The sequence below is a fragment of the Manis javanica genome, chromosome 4, assembly GCF_040802235.1.
Source record: "Manis javanica isolate MJ-LG chromosome 4, MJ_LKY, whole genome shotgun sequence".
Classification (NCBI taxonomy): domain Eukaryota; kingdom Metazoa; phylum Chordata; class Mammalia; order Pholidota; family Manidae; genus Manis; species Manis javanica.
The window spans coordinates 71,035,821-71,055,765 of record NC_133159.1 but is presented as its reverse complement, the minus strand read 5'-3'; the positions used below and the strand labels follow the sequence as shown (position 1 = coordinate 71,055,765).

Here is a 19,945-nt window from a genome sequence, read left to right as displayed (position 1 = left end):
AAGTTAAATTGCAAACTTTTATTCTAAGGTCAGGAGGAGGCTGCTAAAACTTTTTATCTAAGGATTATTTAAAGGGTTAATTTTCTTTTAATACGTATTTCTAGTCAATTCCTTAGTAGGGGGAGTTATTACCATTACACCTAAAAGTTAAGTTACTTTGTAACAGATGGCTGTCTTAGTAAGGATAGTAGAAAAAGGACTGGACATAGGAACTCCACTCTAAAATACAAGAAAAACTTTATAGGGCCTGAGACAAATCCTGAATAGAGGAGTACTATGATACTATGAAATGGGGTAGAAAGCACCAAGAAAAAGGAACCAAACTTAGCTTCATTAGTAATTTGCAGCTTTGCTCTAAGTCCTTGGTAAACCACTTTGCCTTAAACCCTTCTCAAAGACTTAAGGGAATGTTAAAACATTCCAGAAACTGGCTTCCAATATTACTTGTTCAGGAAACAATTAAAACTATGTGCCAGATCCAATATTGGTCTGGTGGGAAAACAGTGGGTTACATAGTATCTGCCAAGCACTATATTTCTCTCCAGCCCCATGTATTCCATGGGAGTGCAATGGGAAAGTTAGTTTGAATCTTGATTCCAACTTAAATTATTCAAATTACCTAAAAATAATTAAGTTTTAAGAAACCTAAATTGCGATTTCTAAACTCCCACCAACATGACTTTTATTTGCATTTGCTACCTAAACAGCAATTCATGGCACTTGGTACTGTCCAGACATGAAAAAAGGGTTATGAAATCAGCAAATGCCATTTTGAAGAGAGTCTTCAATCATTTATTCAAGATGGACATGTTCACAATCCAATACTATTACTTCAGTACTTTATAAATGGAATTTTCTTCTACTTGTATCCATTTCCCGGGGCTGAAAATTAGAAGAAAAAAAAAATACATATAAACAACAGTGCTAAAAAAACTTCGGGTTTGTCTCTAAGCCTGAATAGTGCTTAGGTCTAATAAAAAAGTGTTAGAAGTTATGTGTAATGTGTGTGTAATATATATACAATTTTAAAGTAAAATCCATATTTAAGTGAAATATTGCTTATTAGAGAGAAAAGACATGTTTTAAAATACTATTTTCACTTAATGATTTTAAATGACAATCTCCAAACTTCTACAATGCCTCTGAAGCAATAGGTCTCATGTGTACAGAATCATTATTGTAACACAGGCTTATTAACAGATTGTTGTTCCCCACTCCCTAAATTGCTGATTCAGTAGACTTGAGGACCACTGATCTTAGGATACTTCATATGAACCAGGGTTAATCACAAGACCCAAACATTGTATTAAAGAATGTTTCTTTTTAGCTCACAGAGATTCAGAAGCATAACTTAAGGTATACACACCAAGGCTTAAAGCACATGGTTTCCTTCTCATTACTTTTAAATTATCTAAATGGCTTCTCAGAGAGTAAGGCACATACCTTATGGACCCATTCATATTCTCCATATTTAGAATCAAAGGTTCCTTTCTGAAGAGATCTTAATTTTAAAGTAAAACGGGGTCCAAGTTCCTGAATTCCCACTTTCTTTTCACTCTTGAATATGTATCTTCAAAGATAAGGAAATTAGTCTGAGTGAAACGAACTGTTAACATGACAGGGTTCAAAAAATAACTTCTCATCTACAATACATTAGAACACAGGTTTATGTTGAAAATGGACTTCATGACTGAAAAAGTCCAAGGACATCAAGTACCTCTCTCACCTGTGAAATCTGAAGAAGATATAATCCCGTTGATTGTGGAATGTGGCAACCTGCCTTCCAATAAACTGAGGATTATGAGGAAAGAGAGATGCGAACATACGCCCAACAGAATGACCCAGCCGGGTTGTAAAATTATTCAAAATTATTTCAGGTACGTGTTCTGTGGGGTCCTTGCCTCTTCTCTGTAAAAATGAAAATCACAATCATGAGTTAAGACAAAACTATGTTATCTCAATGGAATTCAAGCTTCAAAATTTACATGACTAGTGAAAACTTAGCCATCTTCCTTAATGAAAAACTACCACAGTTGACTTACCAAAGCCATGAAATAGGATGTATCTAAAATTAATATGCAGTAAATACATCAAAAAGTCCTATTAGAAAAGTAATGTTTCATTGTAATGAAGGCAACAGCCTGTCTGCCAAAATTCAGTTACAAGCTCACAAGAAAAAAGCTATTATTGCTTTAATAATCAGGACAGCAAATGCCATTATCAAAATACTGCTAGGAGACCAATGCCAATCAAGGAATGTATAAAACTTACCTTAATTTCTTTACGTAAACGAACACTGCTCATTTTAAAATGAGCAGTTGGGCCATGTGGCAAGTGACTCAGAACCAATCCATCTGTTCATAAAGTTAAGAACAAACTGAACTCTAATCTAAACCTTTAATTATTTAAATAACTGTCTTCTGTATGACTAAGGGCTCCTAAAATCTGTAACTAGGGGAGTAGATAGGTACATATGTATTCAGGGTTAACATTTTCTTACAATACCCAAACTCAACACACACATCAACCTAATTTTTCAGAAAAACAGATTAATTTATAGTAGTCCTACCTTTTCTTTTCACAATATGGTATATATATATCATCGTCCTCAATAGTGTATATTGGGCATTCAAGTAAAGTAGGGAAAAATAGCTAATGTCTACTTCTCTAATAGGAGAAAAGACGATGAGATTCTAGAATAATTGTAATATTGCAAATAGAATATAAGTTTACCTTCATGTTCAGAGGCCTGGTAACAATAGAAATGTACACTTTTATGCTTTTGTATATACATTTGTTTTATGTTTTTAAGGTCCAGATATGCTGTCAGCTTTGAATTTCATCCCACAAGACCATACCCTCCTAAACTCTCTTCTTGAAATCAAGGTTTTTAGTGTCTCTCAAGAAATAGTCTCTTATTCTTGGGATTACTGTGCCACAAATTAAAGCCAACCAATTAACAACCATTTATGTCTACCACAACCAGAGGAATGTGCCAGACACAAATTACAGGTGAATTATAAGACACCTACATAGAGTCAGCAGGGTTATGAGCCCAAGGGCTTTCTGGAATTCAGTCAACTATAATTGCTACCTATACAACATTACTCAAGTCTTTGCAACACAACTTGATTTTCTGAAATACTGAGCCTTAAACAGAGATCAGAATCAGACTGTTCCAAGTCTACCTGCACACGAGATTTACAAAACAGATGTTGCCATCTTTTTACGACAACATCAATATTCTCCCATTTATCCAGTTTAGGAACTATGGTTATCTTCAACTTCCTCTACTACCAAATCCTACTCATTGCTTTTACCTTCCTAAGTTTCTCACTTCTACAGCCTCCTTAGGTGAGGTACACATACATTATTAAAACTATCCTGATTGGTCTGACCTCTCTCACCATTTCAAGTGTACCTCATATGGATTATAAATCAAGTTTAGGCCTTGGTTCTATAAATAAACTATAGGACTAAGCTTGGTCATTTTATCTGTATGCTGAGTGAAAAACTATGCATACATTAGGAGTTTTGACAGGTGTAGCTAATTTCAAACTACTCTTACCACAGATACATCTACACAAGACATCAATATAGCACTCATAATATGGCTCCAAATTACCTTTCTAACCTGTCTCCCCTAATGCCTCCCCTCAAGCTGTTCCCTAACTGGTAAGCATTGACACAATCTCTTAAACACCATACACTAATCCTACCGTGTATTTTTCACTCATGCTATTTCAAATACCTGCAATATTTTACTCATCCATAAAGGCCTACTTCAAATGCCACCTCTTTTTACACAGTCAAAATTAAGCTCTAAATCTTTTCAGCTCTTACTATGACACTTGTCACTTACTTGAGTTACAGTCATGTAAAAGGCCTTTCTTCCCAACTATCTGTTAACTCTTGGAAGATGTTTCTGACAAATGCTAGTGTCTAAGAGACAGCAGATTATCAGTAAATGTTTGAATTCTTTCCTTTCCAAAGATTCACCACAGGCTCAACTTCATGAGATACAGCTCAAAGTATATCTGTATCATTTACACATTGAAAAGAAAATCATTAACTCTTAAGGGGGCTAAGAGAGGTAAATGTCATTTCTTCCAACCTAAATCAAGGCTTGAATCCTTTCTAGAACATTTCCCCTGAATTTTGGTTTGTATTACAACTACCAAATCCAAACAATTTCTAAGTACCTGCATTGTACAAAAAGCTTTATTTATGTCATTACTAATCCCTAACACAAACCATGCAAAATAGGAGTAACTGTCGCTATTTTCATAATGAGGAAAAAGAATGAGAAAGGTCAGACAGATTAGCCCAAGTTTCAGAAGATCTCAACAGGGGTGGAATTACACCTGCACAGAAGCAGGCCCTTGACTGGCAGCAGCCTGCCCTTGGAAATGTATAGAGGTGTTTTGTTATGACAACTGAGGTTAAACTGGCTTTTAGTACCCAGAGGCCAGAAATGCAAAATATCTTACTAGCTGCCAAGAGTATAGAAACAAAGACTCTACCTCAAATTTCCATTTAGAAATAATGAACAGAGCATGTTAAGTCTCCAGAAAAAGCCTCAATGCTTCCCATTACACTACATTTACTAAAAATGCCTACTACAGGACAGGCATTATATACCTTAAAAACCTAATACATTTAAGGTGATCCCTGTGGGAACCCTTAAGATGGCTATTATTTCTTACATTTAAAATATGAGGAAACCGAGTGGCTAAGAAATTTGAAGTCACACAAGTAACAACTAATGAACTCTGTATTTGACATCACATTTGCCTGACCCAAAGCCACTAAGACATTTAGATAGCTGACAAAGCTATTTCTAGAGTAAGTAAAAAATTTATATCCCTGTAAATTTCTAACATTCAGCACACTGTCACATAGTAGTCCTTCCAATATCTTTACACAGCTGACATGTTCCCAGATTCTAATCTCCCTCAAGCTGAACATCCTCAATTCTTTTACTTTCCTCCAAGTGTCATCATTAGGAGTCATGATTTGTTATTTGTGAGCCTGTGTTAAGTCTCCAAGAATTACAACTATTTCTTTTATGTGTTTACAAATCATTCTTCCATTAATTACTACATTTGTTTTCTGGATCATGGCAAAAATTAACTAGCAGTCCTCTTTCCTCCTCTCCATTTATCTGTTTCACTACCTTCTTCAAGGAGTAGCAGAGTCTCATTTCCAAGTCTGTCACAAATATTCTTTGAAGCCAGGATATCTGACATCATTCAGAATTTCTAGACCTTATCTGACATCTTTTTATCCAAGATGGACTTCCAGTCTCCCTACCAATCTTATTAGTCTAAAGATCATTATCAACAAAGACAAGCAAATTAAGAGGTCCACTTTCCTAGCATCTTTAACCAATACTTTGTAATCAGCTGCATTACCAGATATCAATCAGAAAAGAAAATGAAGTATCTTTGAAATTATAAAAATCAACCAGGCAGAATTATACTTATAAAAATTCTATTCATTAGGACTTCTAGAAATTGCTGTGTAATTCTATATCCAAAAATGACAATCTTGGGATATACACGTATATGGGAAAAAATATATATAACATATATATATATTTGTATATATATGTTATATATATATGAAAAATGTATATATATATTTATATACATATAAGTTTATGTGTATGGGTATAAGCAATTTTGTATTTGGATTACTTAATGAGCCTAAGTTATTTCCTTAATATAAATCAGATCTGGGTACTGATGGTACCTTAATTACTTGACAGTTAACTTACCCTACAAGATATTCAACATGGTAAACAAAAAATATTAATACATTTTGGGTGAAAAGATAATACAATTTTACAAAGAAAAGAGAATAAAAGATTTCTAAAGGCAACTGATGACATAAGTGAAACTTAGAGATGTATAATAGATGGTATAAATGCAACTACATAAAATACCTCAGATAATACAAGGATAGAATGTTGACTGAACCAATGAATGCTTGCTTCTTACCAAGGAGTTAGTAGCCTTTAAATGATGATGGTTTTTTTTAATTTGACAAAGATTAAAAGAGAGGAACAAAGATCTTGTCACTTTATCTAGGTGGTAAGTTTTAAAAAGGCAGCAACCACCTTAAAAAGATCCCTTTTGGAATAAATATTCCAGAGGTTTAAATTACTTTGGTAGAGTAACCAATAATCCATACCAAATCATAATGTGGCCAATAATACACCACATTACAAAGCTAGTTTTAGTCTATTTTGGTCTCTGGAAAGCACATTGTACAAAAAGATGATGTCTTTAATTTATATTGAAAAAAAGACACAAGTTATTTTGAATTTTTTAAAAATAGCTTTTAAATGATTATTTTTAAAAGCATTCATTGATGAAAAAAGAAGTTATCCTGCAGCAGCAAAGTCCTGCCCCTATATTTTATAAATCCTTAATAACTGTTTCAATAATTTTGATCCATTCAACTGATCATCTTAAAGTTGCTGAGTTCACAGCCACCATTCAATAAATAAAACATTAAAAATGACAAAAACAAATTTAGGCACCCTGTAGGTGATTTATCTCAAAACAGGAAGAAGTAACTCGCATTTAGGTGATAATTCACCTCAGAGCTGAGATTCATAGAAAAATGATAGATTATTCTTGGCATCTGAAACACTAGCAAGTACTTAATAGGGGTTTAAATACCTTCCTCAGAAATGTACTCCTGTGATACCACCTCTGGCAATATAAAAATCTAGCCGTATTAAATTATTTGCAGATTCCCAATTGGGTCATCTCCTTCATGCCTCTATCCTTCCAAATTGTCTCTCTGCACTGGGCACTCTTCCTCATATTCACCTCTTTCACCCATATTCACCTAGACTGAGCTTAAGCATCTTTTTCTGTCAAGTCCTTTCCCCCTGATATTCCCAGGGCAGATTTAACCAGTCAAGAGTTTGCACTGCATTCTGCATTCCTCTCTCTAATTGTACTATCCACATTGCATTTTTGTTAGTTTACGTGTCTATTTCCTACATTATGAACTCCCTAAAGCTATCTTGTTTATTTCTGCATCTTTTACTAAGGAAAAAAATAGTTCATAGAATCTTGGACAGAGATACATGATTTTCTGGTTTAGAAAACTTTGTTCTCAAAGTTATAGGGAACACTTCCTTATTCTTTTAAATGTAATTTAAAAGGGGGTGAAGGTGATCCAAGATAACTTCTTTAGAAAAGGATACTTGGTATTTTACGATCTTCATTAATAACGATCAGGTCTGTGAAATCTCTTGAGATGCACTGTGGAGTAATTTTTTTCAGAGCCAGTCCTCTTCTGTAGTAAACATGAGAGTTTGGTATAACTGTGGAGAGCTGTTTACAGAGTCGTACTGTTCTCTGTAAAACAAAATAACAAAAATCCTCAAAAGTCTGAAAAACAAAGTTTTTGTGGTCAACATTTTTAAGAAAAGGAGTAAAAATTATTATAAGATGCTATTATTAGAAAGCAAGGCTAGGGCAAGAATGAAATGTAAACTGATCATCCTAAAGCAGTGGGTCTCAACTGGGGCTACTGTGCCCTATCAGGGGATATTTGGCAATGTTTGGAAACATTTTTGGTAGTTATAATTACTACCACTATTTGGTGGTAGTGGTGGGTGATGGCTGCTACTGGTACACAGTGGATAGAGACCAGGGGTGCTGTTGAACATCCTCTAATGACCAGGACAATCCCCATACTAAACAATCATCCATCCCCAAATACTAGTAGTACTACTTGAACTCTTCTGAACAGAATTCTTTTAAACAGTCTGAGTAATGTAAAAAAATTAAGAATTCAAGAACTATACTACTAATTGCATTTATTACCCCATGAGGTCTATCTGATGTTGTGATAAGAATCTTGGGAGAAGTCTGTTTGTTGAAGTAAGAAGCAAATTCATCTGTCGCTTCATCATAAGCAACCTGAGAACAGAAAAAGAAATGATTTTACATCAAACTAATACCATACTAGGCCAGAATTTTAAAAGTAGTTCCAGAAGGATTCTATGACATTGACTACCTAGCTGAAGGGATTTAAAGAAGGCCCAGGAATGCTCTACACTGCTAATCATCAGGGAAATTCAAGTCAAAATGACAATGAGATACAACCTCACTCCAGTCAGAATGGCCACTATCCAAAAGATATGAAATAACAAGTGTTGGCAAGGATGTGGAGAAAAGGGGACCCTCCTACATTGTTGGTGGGGATGTAAATTGGTGCAGCCACTGTGGAAAGCAGTATGGAGATTCCTCTAAAAACTAAACATAGAAATAGCATCAACCCATTAATTCCACCTCTAGGAATTTACCCAAGAAAACAAAATCCCTGATTCAAAAAGATATATGTACCCCTATATTTATTGCTCCATTATTTACAATAGCCAAGCTATGGAAGCAACTAAAAGTACCCATCAATAGATGAATGGATAAAGAAGATGTGGTACATATACACAGTGGAATATTATTTAGCCATAAAAAAGAAAGAAATCCTGCTATATGTGACAACATGGATAGACCTACAAGGTATCATGCTTAGTGAAATAAGCCAGGTGGAAAAGACGAATACTGCATGATTTCACATGGACTCTAAAAAAAACAAAATGAACAAAACAGCAGTAGACTCAATAGACACTGAGAAGTGACTGGTGGCTATCATGGGGGAGGGGTTGGGGTGAGTGGGTGGAGAGGGTGAGGGGGATAAAAAGACACAAAGATTCTCAACCATAATATAAGTTGGTCACATAGATGGTACTACAGAGAATATAGCCAATGATTCAGTAACATCTTTCTACACTGACAAATAGTAACTGCACTAATTGGGGTGAGGATTTAATAACATGGGTAACTGTTGAACTACTGTATTGTATACTTGAAACCAATAGAAGATCATATATCAATTATACTTCAATTAAATAAAAGAGGCCCAGGAGGGACTTATGTTAAAAATGGCAACTTGAAGAGGTTGAGTTATTTCCATCTGTAAAATACAAGTACGAAGCTGGAAAGATCTGTCAGACAATTCCAAGACACAAATTGAGATGTACCTATTCTTGAAATATGGATATAGCTGTGGGCAAGAACATCAGAATCTTACCTAGAGCCATTCTGTTTCCCCCACTAACTTGGTTGAACAGTGCTTTAACAACATCACATCTGGAAGGTAAGAACCAGCAACCCTGAATCCAGATGTGGTGGACTGGACTCAGTGAGGGGCAGGTATGAAAACTCAAGTTTTGCCTGTCAAAGGGTTACAGGCTCAGTTCAAGGTAGGTGTGGACCAGGCCAAAATTTAAAGGAAAGCTCTGGAAGTTAAAGAGCCATAGAGGGGCTGAGATAATCTCTCCACAAATTCCTAGCTGATAGCTGAACTACACATGGCAAAGGAGATCTGAGAACTGGCAGCAACTTTAAATGCTTTCCTCAACCCACACACCACTTAGTTGGCAGAGGATATGTATGTCTTAGGGGCTCAAGGTGTCTCAACACAACTTGCCCACACAAACAATTCAGCCACACATAGACTATCTCTAGGGAGGCAGGTTAAAAACAACGATAAAATAACTGAGCAGAGATATAATGCTATTGTCAGGGAGAGAGATTCTACAGTTTAAGTCCAGGTAAGGCACTAAACAAAAATCAGTAAGCCTTAAAAAAATAAAAAAATCCAGAGTTACTACAGTATGTTGTCTAAAATGTCCAATTTTTAGGCAAAAAATCAGCTATGAAAGGAAACAAAAAATAACCTACAGACAGGAAAAAAGTAATCAGTAGAAACTAATTCTGAGTGGGCCCAGATGTTGAATTTAGTGAAAATTTCAAAGCAGCCATAATAAATATAGTCAAAGAATTAATGGAAAATATGGACTCAATAGCAGATCTAAGATGGCAGGAGAATCAATGAACTTGAAAAGATTAATATCTAACCTAAGGCACAGAGAAAACAATAATAGAAAAAGCAGCAAACTGGAGAAACCTGTGGACAATGTTATTTCACCATTGTGTGAAAATTAAGTCCTTGAAGGAAAGAAAAGGGCATAAAAAAAAATTTGAAAAAAGAATGGTTGAAAAACTCTTAACTTACCGTTCCAAGCTCAACAAACTCCAACTAAGATTTTAAAAAAAACAATACCTAAAGACACCAGTCAACTGCTAAAAGCCAAATATAGAGAACATTTTGAATGAAATTAGATACAGGGGAACAATGATTATTAAAGCTGCTGGTTTCTCATAAGAAATAATGTAAACCAAAATGCAATGGAATACGTTCCAAGTACTAAAACAAAAGTCAACCAAATATTCTATATCCTGCACAATTCTTTAAAAAATCAGGGCAAAATAAGTACATTTTCAGATAAAAACAGATAATTAGTTATTAGACCTGCTATAAAAACAAGACTTAAGAAAATCCTACAAGTTGAAAGAAAATGACATCAGATACTTGTTACCTCTGGTAACTTAGCTCCAGTGGAAGCAAAGAGGAGCACTGTAAATGGTAAATATGAAGGTAAAGATAAGACTGTGTGTTTTGCATGTGTACATGTTCTTTTAAAAAACGGGACTGTTTAAAGCAGTAATTATAACACTGGGTTGATAAGAGACAGATACAGTATATATGACAATAACAGTACAAAAAAGAGCAGAGGAAATGAAACTATACTGGTGCAAACTTGACCAGAATTATGTAAATATATACTTGAAGTACACTGTGATAAATTAAAGATGCATATGGTAATTCCTAGAGCAACCACTAAAAAACACCCCCCCAAAACTCCAATACAGTTTAAGAGATTAAGAGGAATTAAAATAGCATGCCAAAAAAATATTTGATATAAAAAAGCATTCAAGGAAGAACAGATGAAAAATAAAAATAAAAGATGTTAAAAATTAAAGCAGAATAGCAAATGTAAATCTAACTACATCAATTAACATTACTGTTAGGACAAAAAAGTATCTAACCATATGCTCTCTGTGACAGTATGAATTCAAAGATGCAAACTGCTTGAAAGTAAAAGCATTAAAGAAAAGAAGTACCATGCAAACAGTAATCATAAGAGTTTAGATGGCTGAATGTACAGTAAACAAAACAGACGTTAAGAAAAGAAATATTGCTAGGGACCAGAAGGGACATTTTAAAAGGCAATAAGGGGACACCGATTAAGGGTGAATACATCAGGAAAATATACTAATTATATATTTACCTAAAAAAATACCCCCAAAAGACACAAAAGCGAAACTGAAAGGAATGGAAGAAATGCGTAATTCAAGAATTATAGTTGGAGATTTCAATATTCCTCTCTCTGTAATTGATAGTAAGAAATTCAGCAAGAATATAGAAGACATGAACAACACAATAACAATCTACCATAAAACAGCAGAATAAATGTTTTTCAAAGGCACAGAGAACATTCTCCAGAATAGAAAGGTCTTATGTTAAGACACAGTCTCCTTATTGAAAAGGACTAAAATCAAACTAAGTATGCTCTGCAACCATAATAATCTGGGGAATCCTTAAATATCTCAAAATTAAACAACACACTTTTTGATAATCAATGAGCCAAAGAAGAATCATAACAGAAATTAGTCTCTTGAATAGAATGAAAATGAAAATACAATATATCAAAGTATATGGAATATGGCTAAAGCAATGGTTAGAGAAAAAAACAGAGCTTTATATGCTTATACTAGAAAGAAAAGTGTAAAATCAATAATCTAAGCTTTCATCTTAAGAAGCTAGAAAAGAAGAGCAAATGAAACCCTAGAAAGCAGAGGAAAAGAAATAGTAAGGAACAGGTGGGGACAAAATTTAAAAAATTCATCAAACAAAAAAACTGATAAAATTACAAGAAGAAATCAAATCTTCCATTAAAAGAAAAACTCAGACTTGAACAATAAGAAACACTCTTAAAACTTGATGGATATACCAAAAGAAGTACTTAGAGGGAATTTTGTGGCCTTAACTGCTCATAATAAAAAAGAAGGTGAAAAATGAGCTAATCAATCAAATAAATAAAAACAGAATAAACTCAGAGTAGAAGGAAATAAACGATAAAGGGGAGATATAAATGCATAAGAAAACAGATTCAGTAGAGAGAAGCACAGCAAAAAGTAGTATGAAAGGAGTAATAAAATTGATACATCTGTGGTGAAAAGCCCAAATATTAGGAATGAAAAGGGGACATTACTATACAGTTTCACTCATGAACACAGATGTACATATTTTAACAAAAACAATGTATAATAAGGAATACATCATAACTAAATGGGACTTATTCTAAGAATTCACAGGTTTAACATTACAAAATCTATTTCATTTACTACAGTAGTACAATAAAGGATAAAAACTGCATACTCATTCCGTATCTGCAGAGAAAGTGCATTATTATCTCAGTATTTGCAGAAAAAGCATCTGCTAACAGTCCACGTTCATCCATGATAAAACAAAACAACAAAAAACAGCAAAAAAGAATGGATTTTTCTTAACTCATAGAGTCTTCCATTAATGATAAATAACCATTAATGATAACACATTAGAAGTACTCTCTTTAAAATCAGAAACATGATACAGAGGCCTCTACTGCTTTTTTTATTTATTTGACATTATGCTGGAAATTCTAGTCAGCACAAAAGAAATGGGTTGAACATAAGAAACAAAATCTGATTGCAGAAATGATTTTATCTAAATATGAAATGAAAGCAATATTCAAACAAATTATTAGAAATGTATCTAGGTAAACTACTGGTTGGAAGATTATGATACAAAAATCAATTGCATTTTTATAAATCAGCAAATAAAACAGTTTTCGAAGAGATGCAATTTACACTAAGAAGAAAAAAACAAGATACTCAGAAATAGCTTTACCAAGATGTATGTGTAAAATTTGTATGAAAATTATGAAATTCATTTACATACATTTTCAGTATTTAAAAATGAACTAAAGAAAGCAATATACAGATACATCCCAAAACTGATCTGATTTAGTACAATCGATGATTTCAGATGGAAGACCGAAGGTCCTGGAACAGAACACTCCTCAAGAGAGGGATCCGAGGATGGGGAGGGGCATCTTGCTCTAACAGATATCAAAACCTATCATAAGGCTGCAATAATCAGAAAAGTAAAGTAATGACACAGTGACAAAGTGACCAAGCTAATAGCACAGAAAAAGGCTAAGCATATATGGATACTTGATATAGGACATGCAAATTACAATTCACTTTGGGGAAAGACTGCACTACTCCAAAAAATTGTGCTGGGAAAACTGGGCTATATTGGGTGGGTGGAGGGTTGGGGGGCAGGCAGGGGAAAAAGTATTAAATATTTAAATATTTTAAAATACACTGTATTAAGGACTTCTGTTCATTGAAAGACATCATTTGGAGAAAGTAAAAAGAGAATCCATATACTGGAAAATGTAACATACAACAGATTAGTATCTAAATTATAGAGAAGTTCTACAAATCAGTACAATACATGGATAGAAAACTGGGCAAAAGACATAAGCTGGCATGTCTCTACTGAAAACATAATACACACATGAAAAGATGCTTAACCACATGAAGAATCAGGCAAATGCAAACCTGAACCACAATGAGATACCCTTTATCACTAGCCTGAACGTACCAAGAATTGGTCAAAATGTGGATGACCATAAAATATTGCTCTTATAATATGTGAGTGGCAAAATAATACAACCACTACTTTAGAAAACATTTTGGCACTATTATGTAAAGTTGAACATTTACATACCCCATGATCCAACAAATTCTCCCCTAGGTAAATATTTTTGGAAACTTTTGCATATATGTAACTTCTATTATGTCTATGTGCCCCAATTTATCTCTAGCAAAGACCTCTTTCGTATATTGTCAATGATAACTCTTTCCTTCTAACTTTTCAGGCTAAAAACCTCAACACCATCTTTGAATCATCTTTCTCTTTTACCTCATACACAATCTATCAAGAAATTCCAGTGGCTCTAATTTCAAAATATACCCCAGAAAAAAAACATACCTCAGAATTAGATCAATTCTGAACACTCATTTTAATCACCATGGGCCCAGTTGTCAGTTATCATCACCTTTTTTCTGGATTACTTCAGTAGCCTTCTAACTTTGCCTATTAGTCTCATACAGCCAATTACTCTAAAAATTAAGTCCAATCATATCCTTCCTCTGTTCGAAACCATCCAATGGCTCCTCATTAAACCAAGTATAAAATCCAAAGTCCTCATAATAGCCTACAAAGTCACTGATCTGGCCCTTCCCCTTCCCTGTATTTGCCTGGCCCCTCTTCTGTAAGCCCTCCTCTTGCTCACTTAATTTCCATACAATGGCTTCCTTACTGTTCCTCAAAATCATACTAAGCATACTCCTGCCTTACAGCTTTTGCACTAGTCATTCTACAGTACTTTTTGCTCAGACAGCTACTTTCTCTATATTCTTCAAATGTCTGCTAAAAGGTCATCTCAATGAAGCCTACCCTGACCATTACATATAACATTGCAACCCTAATCAATAAAAAAATGGGCAAGAGACATAAACAAACAACTTATTAAAAAGAAAGAAAACATGAAAAGATTTTCAACTTCATTCATAACAAAAAAACAGCAAGTTAAAACTACACTGAAACACAATTTCTTACCAAACTGGAACATTTACTTGTAATTGCAAAATCTTGAGTGAAAGTTTAAAGAGTAACATATATTTACGTAATCTCAAAGTATCTCCTCCCCAAATATTTACAAGGGGAAAATAGTAGCTATAGTGGAAAAACCTGGAAGATACCACTTTAATTAAGTGATGCAAGTTAACATAACCAATAATGGAAAAATCATCACTATGTGACTCCTGATAAGAGGCACTGAAAAGAACACAATATCCCATTTGTGGTATCTCAGTCAAAAGTACAGAAGCTGAATACAATCATGGGCAAACATTAAACACATATTAAGTGTGACAGTTTACAAAAATACATGGTCTATACTCTTTAAAAATGCCAATGTCATTAAAAACAAGGAAAGTCTGAGGAACTATTCCAAATTAAAGGAGGTTAGAGCCATCAAAATGGGATGAAAATGCATGAGCTGGGATTTTCTTTTGCTAAAAAATGACATTTGGACAACTGGTGACATCTGAATAAACCACAGATTAGATAATAATACTACATACTGTTGTTAATTCTCTGATTTTGATAAACTACACACTGTGCTTATTAAAAAACACACTTGTTTATAGGTAAAACACTATAGGAGTAAAGGGGCTTCATGTCTGCTACTTAAATATTTCAGAAAGACTATAAATGAAAACAAAGCATGTGGTATAATCAAACATTAAAGAAATCTATGCAAAGGGTATACATGAGTTCCTACTTTTCTATTAAGTCTGAAATTATGTTAAATGAAATACACATACACACACACCTATATGTGTATATATAAAATTGCAAACTCTCTATTGCAGGTAGTCCTGAATCTCTTTTACCTTATTTTTAAACTTTAATAACCTATTATCTGCTAACATGACTATTCATTTATTTTATTATGTTCACTGTTTGTCTCTCTTCCTAGAGTAAACTCCGGTGGGTAGAAATTTTCTATGTATATGTGTGAGAGTGTTTTGTGCACTGGTGGATCCAAGTCTCCAAAACCAGATTCCAATGCACAGCAATCAGGAAATATTTGCATTCATTGACTGAATGAATGACTTAGTCAGAAGAAATGTGAAAGAATACTAACAGCTATGTTTGAAAGCAAACAAAAATAAAACAAAGTTTTCTGTACAAAAATAAAACATATACATTCAAAGTTTTAAAACCTTGATTCTCCCATTGTACTATCACAAACTACTTAATAGGGAAAATGTGAAAAGTTTTATGAGGAAACAAAATTCACCATCAAATATCATCCTTATTTAAATGTCTAACAGTACTACAAAAATCTAATAAAAATCTATAGCATGAGGAATGCTTTTCAAATGATATAAAGAAAATTAGCACTATATAGAGATTAAATAACAAAAAATTTACCTAGGTACAAAATATATTTTTAGAAAATAAATAATTACTGCTTTTTTCAATAGCATTACTGAGAAATTCAATTATGAAATAATCTACAGCAAATAATAGCATTATATGGTGACATTATAACTTTGCCAGCCAGTACTTTAAATTAAATGTCAACACATGACTAGCTAATTTATCAAGTGTGGTTATCCAAATATATTTAAAACTTCTAATATTACCTCCTCATCATTAGGGTCTACTATGGTTTCATCATACACTCGCTGGTTGTCAATGGTCTTGGGTATAGGCTTTGGTGGAGCCTAAATAAAAGAAAAAAGATTAAGTTTTAGAAGGATTTTATATTAATAATGCATTATGGTTGGAGGACAACAGAAATCTGCAAAAAATCCAATAACTCAATCTGTTCTTCATTTCAATCCACTGCTACATCAATCCTAATAACAAAACTGAGTAAGAGGCCTTTTAACTCTGGGCAGAGACACACACATACTGGAAGAACTGCTAACACTGAATGAAATGGCTTAAAACCAGGCAAATAGCAGACAGAATAAAGTGGGATAAAAATAGTTATCTACTAAGAAGAAAAATATCAGAGTGGAAAAAATTACAAAGGTACTTATATATATGTAGATTTGTTCCAATATGTCCAAAAAGGTATTCAGACATACATAATAAAAGCTACAAATCTATTTCTATCTATTGAACTAGTAATTCTAGATTGGGGGACAAGATGGGAGCAATTTATATGAAGAAATACGTAGCATCACTATTGTTAATGGAAATGAACAGCAAATGGAGCAAATGTCCAGTAACAATGATTATGGCACTTCAACATACGGGATTCTGTTAAAATCAGTAATCATGCATACTCAGCTTAGACCAGAAAACTGTGCAAATGAAATGTTAAGGAACAGAAATACAGAATTATAAGCATACACTGACTAAAACTAACTCCAAATATATGTGCACTAGCAGAGATAAGAGAAATATGAACTGATGAACTTTTTAGGACTTTTTATTCTGAAACAGATTGTTAAGTTTTAAGTAATTTTTAAAAGGGAGCAGTTCTAGAAAGTCATTTTTCAGTCCAAAAAACAAGAATTGTGATATTTTCAAATGGTGATCAGCATATTAATCTGCTGTAATTAAATGACTGAGAGTTAAAAATAGACCAACATTGCTTGATAGGGTTCCACAGGGCAAGACAATCTAGCATTGGCAATTTCATATGATTTAACCTAGTATTTTAAAGAGAATGCATGAAAAAGCAAGTGTTCAGTTTTTAAACAGCCTATGCTTTTTCCTTCCTCAAAAACACTTATCATTACTTGGTACTTCATTTTAGAGATGGTAAAAGAGAAAATTTGTATGTTTTTAAAATTTTGCAAGTATAAAACATAACCTAGAACTAGCTATAAACAAAATGAAACTAAATGAAAATAGCTCAGCTGTGCAATAACATGGATTTAGTTTTTTAAAAGATTTACAACAGGAAGATTTCATTTCTTACAAATACCACAAAAATAGCCAAATCCTTTCTTGGTGTATTATATTTGCTCTTTTCTTTGCCATAATCCATTCAGGTATTTCATTTTCCTCCTACCCCCAACTCCTCTGTGTCAGCTCTCATTCTACACACCCCAACCTACAATAGACAAGGCTCTGTCCTGACTTTCCTCAGCCTTGCATGACAAAAAGCCTTTGCTTTGAGTCACAAAAACTCCAGCTACAAGCCAAAAATGGGGAGCTTCCTAATTTCCAAATTCTAGATGTGTCTCTGCTTCCCAAAGCACACAAGGTTAAGTAAAATAAGCAAGTTGAAATACACACACCATTTATATGAAATTTTGAAAATACGAGAAATACCATCACTGTGTTTATTATTTAGGGACACAAACACAAAGGTAATGAAGGATGTGCAGGAGCAATAAAACAGCCACTTCATGAGTGCTTATCTTTGAAGGAGAAAGCAATCAAGAAGTATACAAGAGACTTTGAGCATTATTTGCTAATGCATTCTTTCTTACGCTGGGTAAGGGATAGAAAGGGGTTTGTTATTTTACTATTATGTCTTTTTATACATCTGAAATATTTTATAATACATTTTAAAAGAAAGTGATTCAACGTAAATATCAAGGAGCATTCTTTAATATGATAGAAAAGCAGATGGCTTAAAATTTTATTTACCTGGTCACCAAGAGCCTCTCTCTCCTTTTTAATTTTTTTCTTAGCTGCTAACTTTTCCTAAAGGGTTTAAAAAAGAGAGAACAATACAGTTATATCACAACCAAACTACAAATCACTAATGCTATGAATATTTAAACTGAGCAACCTTTGTAATGTATTAAAGTAACCATCCTGACATAGATTTTCATACCTAAGTACAGTGAACCAAATGAGCTGGCCAATCATTATTTCTTTAGCAAAGATCTCCCTCCTTCAAAAAAATCTAAATCGGCAAATTTGAGTACTTAAAATTTCACTAGCTTCACATTTTACTATAAAGCTTCAAGTTAAGTCCAAGTGCAAAACACATACTTAAGCACGTTAACAAGATGTTTTGTTTTGCAGTCCTAACAAGTTACATCCTGAAGAAAACCATTGCTCTGCTGATTACCTCTTGGAAAGTACTAAAAATAAATGGGAATGGGAGATAAGAGTTTTCAGGTTGTTTCCAATAAAACCATCATTAGTCTTCCATACATCATGTAATCAAGATATGCTTTAAAAATTTTTAAGAACTTGCAAGGTGAGTTAGGATGGTTTGTACTGTTAAGTCTGTATCTTCTGGAGATTTCGAAACGCAATGCTTGACACAGTAGAAAATCCACTTTTTTCCAAGAGCGTACTGACCCTCAATCTATCAAGTATCTGATTAGAAATTAGAGTTCTAAGAAGCCTCCTAGGACACCTTTCCCTTATACTCGCACCCTAGAATGAGTTAGATGCTCCGTCTATGCACTCCAACAGCACTTTCATACGTAACGATGAGTAAGACACATTCCAGGGTCTCAAAAAGCCTAGTAAGACGAAGCAGACAAGTAAAAAGAGTGTGTAAACTTCTTTGATGTACAAGAACAGGCAAATGTTTGCCTACGATTGCAATTTAGCCACAAATGAGCACTGTGACATTGGGTTTTATTTATTTCCTCGTATTTATGTACCCCCTGTAAGAGTATGAGAATAACGCCGTTAAGAATAAACACAATTACTAGAAATTTTAGTAATTTCGGTAAGAGTTGCTGCAGTAATCAGAGAAGAATCACTGTGGATTTACGTATTGTCTGCATTAGAGTCTAGGAATTAACCAACATTAGGTGACGAGGCGAAGGGGGCAGGGATTTTTGTCCTCTAGGTCAGGAAGGGGTCATTTTCACTACTAGAAGAGCAGCACTTCTTGCTTTCATGCGCAGCCGAGGGCCCTAGAAAGAAATTCCTGCTCCTCGGGAAAAGCTGAACCCAGAGAGAGCCCCGAAAGCAGGGCGAGGAGTAGAAGCCACAGGAGCCGCAGCCTCACCCTTCCGGATTAATCACCGCAGCCCGGGACCCACTGCGACCACGCATGTGTAAACCCCCCCCCCCCCAGCTCTAACGCGCACGCGCAAAAGACGCCAGGCATGAACCCAGCGCAGTCATACCTTACGCTGCTGCTGTTTCCACCGCGTGAACATTAAGTGTCGCCGTTGTTTGTTTTTAATCTCCGAAATGCTGAAGCCTGGAGGAAAGGCAGCAGCTTTCGGGGGCTGGGCCCCGCTTTCCGTCGCCCCATCCTCAGCGGGTGCAGCCTTCTGAGGTTCTTCGGTAGCAGCTTTCCGTTTCAGGTCCTTTTTTCGTCTTCCGCAGCTCTCACCCGTGGGCTTCACCATGGTGTTTGCTCCTTGGCGTCTGTACGGAAACGGAA

The 19,945-nt window shown here is 34.4% G+C and overlaps 1 protein-coding gene across 1 annotated transcript; it reads right to left on the bottom strand.

Moving 5' to 3' along the window:
• Nucleotides 1–764: 764 nt before the first annotated feature.
• Nucleotides 765–19,944, bottom strand: RPF1 (ribosome production factor 1 homolog). Its single transcript, XM_017644517.3, has 9 exons — nucleotides 19,683–19,944; nucleotides 18,232–18,288; nucleotides 16,263–16,343; nucleotides 7,851–7,946; nucleotides 7,226–7,379; nucleotides 2,272–2,354; nucleotides 1,727–1,908; nucleotides 1,444–1,570; nucleotides 765–882 (listed from the first exon to the last, which is right to left on the bottom strand). The coding sequence occupies exons 1-9, from the start codon at nucleotides 19,908–19,910 to the stop codon at nucleotides 841–843; spliced, it is 1,050 nt and encodes a 349-aa protein (XP_017500006.1). The 5' UTR covers nucleotides 19,911–19,944; the 3' UTR covers nucleotides 765–840.
• Nucleotide 19,945: the final 1 nt, after the last annotated feature.

Bases quoted from the DNA above. Each gene is read 5' to 3' on its own strand.
- RPF1 (XM_017644517.3), bottom strand. From the start codon at position 19,910: ATGGTGAAGCCCACGGGTGAGAGCTGCGGAAGACGAAAAAAGGACCTG. The intron at 18,289-19,682 runs GTATGACTGCGC...TAAACCCTTTAG, and splicing joins GGAAACAGCAGCAGCGTAAG to GAAAAGTTAGCAGCTAAGAA. The intron at 2,355-7,225 runs GTATCCTTTTCT...CTTTATGAACAG, and splicing joins TGAAGATCGTAAAATACCAA to ATGGATTGGTTCTGAGTCAC.